This window comes from Oncorhynchus nerka, linkage group LG20 (genome assembly GCF_034236695.1).
Source record: "Oncorhynchus nerka isolate Pitt River linkage group LG20, Oner_Uvic_2.0, whole genome shotgun sequence".
In the NCBI taxonomy this organism is placed as follows: Eukaryota; Metazoa; Chordata; class Actinopteri; order Salmoniformes; family Salmonidae; genus Oncorhynchus; species Oncorhynchus nerka.
Genome location: NC_088415.1, coordinates 36,123,740 through 36,130,482, shown reverse-complemented (window position 1 = coordinate 36,130,482; position 6,743 = coordinate 36,123,740). Strand labels below are relative to the sequence as shown.

At 40.9% G+C, this 6,743-nt stretch overlaps 1 protein-coding gene across 1 annotated transcript; it reads right to left on the bottom strand.

Annotated features, from left to right (window-relative positions):
- Window positions 1-219: 219 nt before the first annotated feature.
- Window positions 220-6,163, bottom strand: LOC115102392 (oxysterol-binding protein-related protein 2-like). Its single transcript, XM_029622303.2, has 14 exons — window positions 6,070-6,163; window positions 5,552-5,678; window positions 5,297-5,411; window positions 5,120-5,195; window positions 4,775-4,909; window positions 4,557-4,654; window positions 4,215-4,397; window positions 3,983-4,090; window positions 3,779-3,868; window positions 2,333-2,453; window positions 1,933-2,052; window positions 1,693-1,816; window positions 1,492-1,582; window positions 220-1,355 (listed from the first exon to the last, which is right to left on the bottom strand). The coding sequence occupies exons 2-14, from the start codon at window positions 5,586-5,588 to the stop codon at window positions 1,253-1,255; spliced, it is 1,401 nt and encodes a 466-aa protein (XP_029478163.1). The 5' UTR covers window positions 5,589-5,678; window positions 6,070-6,163; the 3' UTR covers window positions 220-1,252.
- Between the last annotated feature and the right edge of the window lie 580 nt (window positions 6,164-6,743).

Below are 6,743 nucleotides of genomic sequence, written 5' to 3'. Positions count from 1 at the left end.
TTTATTAAGGGTAACAAAACATAAGTGTTGTGAAGATGTGAGGGTGGGGGAAGCAGGTCAGATACCATCATTCTGTGCACAGGACTGGAAGCATACTCAGATGGTAGTGTTAAGAGATAACTAGTGCTATCCCATTGGAGTATGACACCCTCTCCAAATCTAGAAGTACTGTATGTTCAGCACAGAATCTTCAACGGTCAGATACCAATGAGGGAGGACCATAAGTGATGTTTGTTTATTTTTACATTCTATGTCTCCTAGTTGTGCAGTAGACAGACAAAAATGGTCATGTTTGTTTGCATAGATTTACGATGGCTGACATTTAAAAGGTGCTCCATTTTATTTCATGTCGCTGTGATCAATACCAGAGCTTTACATAATGAAAAAGGGGGATGCGATTTGGAAAAACAATCTTTCAAGTGTTGTATGGCTTTCGTTTGTGTAAAGAATTGTTTAGGTGACCATGCACACACGCACACACACACACACACCAAATTATAATCTGCATTTGTTACAGTTTTCAATGCCATAACAATCATTTACAAATAACACTTAGTTTACTAAGTTAGTATAAACATGGTCATTAGCAGCTTTCAGTTCTAGACTTCTAGTCACAAAACAACACGTGAACAATGTGCACATCATGTTTTAGAAACATCTCAAATAAAACTCTTAACACTCACACAACTTATGAATAAAAGTTGTGTGAATGACGCCTGATCTTCGAATGTAACTGTGTTTGTACAGTGAGTATTGTACAAACTCCTCCTTCCAATCTAGCTCAACATGATAATGTATGTCGATCAGAGCTATAGTACATTATTCCACTGCTGAACAATGGCCACCACCACAGATGTCACATTATCGGATGTGGTTTTAGAAAGCCTTGGGTACCATAAATAAAACCATCAGAGATGAGTGGGATTCTTACAGTTAATTAACCAGGAGGCCCAGGCCATTTAGGAAGACTGAATATTCTCTTATCTTAGCCTCGATTTTAAGTCTTTCACAATGCTCAAATGTTCCCTTTGTCACATGCAAAATGGGAATTAAATCATGTTTGTCACATACATATTCACTTCTTGATTCCATTGTTGTATTGCGGGAGAGGTTTGTCTAGGTTGGGAAAACTGTAATAAAATTGTGGGCTCAGCTGCCTGACATTCTAAGGCTGAGAACGAACGGGATCATCGGGCAAACATCAGTCCACTACGGGTGGTGATGGAAACCCTTCCTTGTTCCTCCTGCCCCATCAGTAAAGGTTGGGACAGTCTGTGTAATTTCTATCAAAATATCCCCCTGTGTACAGCCAGTCCTGGGCTCCTGTGTGAGGGTTTGTTCCCAACCGAAACCACCTGTGAAGTTCAAAAGAAATGGTACAGGAATTTGTTTCAGGGAAATGATTGAATCAAAATTGGATTACATTAACATGAAAACACATTCACATCTCAGGGAATACGTATACTTATTATTGTTGCATAGCGAACACACCTGGTTGACCACTCTTCTTCATCCTTGGAACATTCCTTGCGTGCAGCTCTCTGTTTTTCCTCTAGCCTGTCCTTCTCTACACTTGCTGTGTCTGAAATATACAAACCAATGTGCTCCATTTTGTCTGGTTATCGATTCATCTTGAATGTTGTTATCGAATAGTGTGTGTGCGCGCGTCTGTGTTTCAATGTGAGTCATTACCCAGGTCTCCATTCTCCATTGCTCTGACGTCAGGTCGTAGACGGCAGTCTGTGGGTGCCAACAGCCTCTCCATACCAGGCTCCAGCTCATTCAGTGTCATGGTGAAGCTGGTGAAGTTATACATCTATACCAGAGAGACCAAGGATGAGAGTCAGGGTTAATTAGGTACACAGGAGAAACAGTAAGAAACACCATATCCCTAATGGCTCCCTGTGTGTGTGTGTGTGTGTGTGTGTGTACCTCTTCAGAATGTGCAGGTCGTGGGGTTATTCTCCACAGTAAGGCACTTCCTGTTATCACAGAGACGGTCTCTTGAACCCCAGGCATATCTTCAGTCTCCTGTTTTCCAGCGCTTTGCTCCTACATACAAGACGATGCACATTAGTCTACTATAAACTACAGACAGTTGCATTTACACAAACTTTAAAGCAACATAAAGAGCCATCTACCATAATACACTAATAGAACAGTCATAACTAGAACTGCTGTAGCACACTATGCCTACAGTACTTACAATACCTTCACCTAAAGCCACTGCATGTTTATGTGAAAGGAAGAAACACAATTTTAGGAAAATGATTTCACCTTTTTTTTGTTGCCATTGGGCCGGTTCTTGGACAAATCACTTCTGAGTGCTCACCGGTTTATTTTTCTTAGCATCTCCCTTTTCGGCCTCCTTCTTGTTGGCTTCATACACCTTAGGCGCCACACTGTACATACACTCTGTCCACTTCCCATACAGCACACGTCGCTTCTTCTTACTGTTCCCAAAACAATGCAACCACAGTTCATTTAGGAACAACCACACGAAACAGTGAGATACAACTTAAAACATCCAGTCGTTATTGTACGTCAATGCTGACAGAATGCATAACAGACACTACCGTTTAAAAGTTTGGGTCACTTAGAAATGTTCTTGTTCTTGAAAGAAAAGCACATTTTCTATCTATTAAAATAACATCAAATTGATCAGAAATACAGTGTAGAGTAGACATTGTTAATGTTGTAAATGACTATTGTAGCTGGAAACGGCAGATTTTCTACGGAATATCTACATAGGCTTACAGAGGCCCATTATCAGCAACCATCACTCCTGTGTTCTAACAGTACATTGTGTTAACTAATCCAAGTTTATAATTTTAAAAGCCTAATTGATCATTAGAAAACCCTTTTGCAAGTATGTTAGCACAGCTGAAAACTGTTGTTCTGATTAAAGAAGCAATAACACTGGCCTTCTTTAGACTAGTTGAGTATCTGGAGAATCAGCATTTGTGGGTTCGATTGCAGACTCAAAATGGCTAGAAACAAATAACTTTCTTCTGAAACAACTGAGCAAGAGGGCAAGTACATTAAAATGTCTTGTTTGAGAAACAGACGCCTCACAAGTCCTCAACTGGCAGCTTCATTGAAATAGTACCCGCAAAACACCAGTGCCAATGTCAACAGTGAAGAGGTGACTCTGGGATGCTGGCCTTCTAGGCAGAGTTGCAAAGAAAAAGCCATATCTCAGACTGGCCAATAAAAATAAAAGATTAAGATGGGAAAAAGAACACAGACACTGGACAGAGGGACTCTGCCTGGAAGGCCAACATCCTGGAATCGCCTCTCCACTGTTGACGTTGAGACTGGTGTTTTGCGGGTACTATTTAATGAAGCTGCCAGTTGAGGACTTGTGAGGCGTCTGTAATCAGCACAACAGTTTTCAGCTGTGCTAACATAATTGCAAAAGGGTTTTCTAATGATCAATTAGCCTTTTAAAATGATAAACTTGGATTAGCTAACACAACGTGCCATTGGAACACATTAGTGATGGTTGCTTATAATGGGCCTCTGTACGCCGATGCAGATATTCCATTAAAAATCCGACTATTAATGACTATTTCCAGCTAAAATAGTCATTAACAACATTAACAATGTCTACACTGTATTTCTGATCAATTTGATGTTATTTTAATGGACAAAAAAATATATATTTTCTTTCAAAAACAAGAACATTTCTAAGTGTCCCCAAACTTTTGAAAGGTAGTGTATTACTATGACTTAACAAATTCCTAATTGTGGGCTCATTACTCTAATCTTCTCTCACCTCTTATCCTGAATGTAGCCCTCCACTTTGTGCAGCTCTTTCCCAAACATGCCACACGGCTTGAAGTTCAACACACACCTGTCCCCCGTGCTGACCAATCAGAAGAGGCGGGAGGGAGAATATTCATTTATTTATAGTAAATTCAATCAAATAAATCATAATAAACGTTTGTTCTGAATCAAGGTTTGGCATTTGCTGTCTTACTTGTGGTTGACTATTTCCACAGTTCCGTATTGCTCAATCCAGAGTTTGCCCATGATGATGTTATGTACACAGCAGAGAGGGTTTGTCCATGTAAACGCCTCTTTACGTCTGCAACAAAACAAGTTGTTATTACGTCACTAGCGGTTGATGTGAGAGAGTCTGTATTGTGTGCTTAGTACACACAGATGTCAACGTACATACTGCATATGCTTTCTTACACGCAGTCACTCACTTGAGCAGCTCCAGTGTCATGGTGCCTTTAGGCTCCGCCTCCACGCTCTTGCCCCAGAACTTGAGTTTGGGGTAGATGGAGCCGTGGAACTCAAACTCCTGCTTCAGAGACTGGGCATGGAAGGCACTGATAGGTGGATGGTGGCTGACTTGTTCTGAGATCAACCTGTACCCCTCGTCCTCACTAAGACAGAGAAGAGCATGTTAAAAAGAGCATACTCGACACCTCAGTAAATAGATTATCCAAAGAGATTCGACTTATTTAATCTGTCCTCTGAAATCAATACACATCTCAAAAAGGTTTCCAGAAAAAGAGGTACAGTACGAAAAATGCTAACTGTACCGTGTGAGTTCATAGGTCTCCCCCAGCAACGGATTAAATGGCTTTCCAGTTCTGTCCCATTGAGATGCCACAGAAGAAACTGCAAAAGCAGCTACCACCTGATAGAGATAACACAGGAGAAAACAAAGTCTGTCATTGTGTGAAGCCCCGTAAGAGCAGGTACAACTATAGGCCTTGTTGAGGGGAGGGTGTCAGTGTATCCCATCTGTTTTGTTTACCTGCATGCGGTCTATGGAGTCTGACAGGGTGCAGGCTTTGTGGATGAGGTGAGTGTGTTCCATGTACTCTGACATTCTCTGGAGGAAACTCAGGGGCTCGTTGAACACGATGGGCATCGTTATCTTGGACAGCTCCTGTGTAAACGCAGCAAAGAACAAATGAACAGAGTCATTAATAGATAATAGCTTGTTTATTACATTTACCCTAAAGTGTTTGTATGAACTCCTCTGTAAGATGTGGGTAAAACAGAATGTCATCCAATTTGTAGCTTTGTTATGATTTCTGTTTGTGCGTCTGTATAGTGGATGGTTTTGGGGGCATAGAAGTGTTGGAGACATCCTCACCATGCCAATGCATTTCTTTAGTATGCCCCATACACTGTAGTCACATCTGGAGATCATTGGAGCAGGCAGGGTTTTCCTGTAATAAACACCAACACAAAGACATAAAAAACGACGGACACTGAATACACATGCAAACTGTGATGCTACAGGACATAGATCTTTCCTTTGCAACCACACCTGCGCTCCCACACTCCATTTGCCCGAGGTGTGCTGGCATTGGATGAATGCTTGCTGTCATACACTTGGGCATCTTCAAAATTGACCTCACAAGAGTCCTCATCTGATTCAAGACCTGAGAAATACAAGAAAAAAGGGTCACTAAGAAGTCTCCCTTAGACAGTCACGGGCGTCTGCTATTATAAACACATAGCGATTAGTCTCCCACCAATTAGCTAATGTACTTTTTATGACATTTCTAAAGCATGCATCCACCTGTCTCAGCATCGTAGAACTCTTCCTCGCTGTTCATTCTGAGCAGTATTGTGCAATGTCACTCAAAACATATCTTTATTTTTTGGCCGGGTACTTGTGGTTCAGGCTATCCAAGCCTCACAGACACCTGGAATCAAAAACACACATTCCCATCCATCAGTGTGTGCCACAAGAAAAATAATACGAAAATAGTTACAGTTAATAATACAATTATATATTTTTTTATCCATGAGAAAATCAATTTACTTATTGCGAAATACCCTAGCTTGTTGAGCTGTGATGGGCTGGCTAACTAGGACCACTAGCTAGCTAACGTTACAGTACTACTGTAGCCAGCTACAGCTAATGTCAGCCACCAAGCCAGTCGTCACTCCAATGTCTTTGGATTCTGCGAAAACTGCGCGCAAAGTGAGCTGGTGCTGGATCAAAGATTCAAACGGCTAGCAAACGTCAGCTAACGACTGAAAGTGCCTAAATACAATGTAAAGAATTGAAGGAATGTAGTAAATGTGATTTACCAGCCTTTCAAAGTCCAAATGTGTTGCTGTACAAAACATAAACAACGAAGAGTGTACTAGTCTTGAAGAACTCTAGGGAACGGAAGTGGGCGGTAAGGACGATGCTACTGATAGGCCTGTCAACCAATCCCAATCTTGGGTTTTAGTCCTGTCATAGACAGTGCAAGAAAAATAGAAATAGAATGGATAGAACGGATAAAGGTCTAAAAATATTTTATGCATTGATCAGTAAGACATGCACCAGATTCTCAGAGATTTTAGTGATGGACACCAATTCCATATTGCCCAATATGGGTATCTATTCAGTAGCCTAATTTGTTATTTTACTTGATTTATTTGACCATTTTAAACACAGTACAACGACACGTGGATACAGTACAATGCCACTAAAATCGTCGACATAAAAAAGTTTTGTGACCCATTGTGACCCTTTTGAATGGTAATGGTCCATATAAGTCTCGCTGTTTATTTGGAAAGCAAGTTCAAGTTCAGATTTTAATGGACAATATCCTAAATGATTGACATTAGCCTTGAATTTGTTTTGCACAGAAGAATCTCTTGACCCTCCTACCATTATATCCAATGGAAGAATAGTGATGCATGATGGGTATGATGGTCTACAGTGCCTCTCCGCGTACAAGACACTGAAAAAGGCCAGGATAACGGGTGTTATT

What these genes read in the sequence shown, in the direction of transcription:
- LOC115102392 (XM_029622303.2), bottom strand. Translation starts at nt 5,588, where the DNA reads ATGAACAGCGAGGAAGAGTTCTACGATGCTGAGACAG. An exon ending in GGCTACATTCAGGATAAGAG is followed by an intron (nt 2,454 to 3,778) that starts GTGAGAGAAGAT and finishes TTTTGGGAACAG; the next exon opens with TAAGAAGAAGCGACGTGTGC. An exon ending in AATGGAGAATGGAGACCTGG is followed by an intron (nt 1,583 to 1,692) that starts GTAATGACTCAC and finishes TGTATATTTCAG; the next exon opens with ACACAGCAAGTGTAGAGAAG.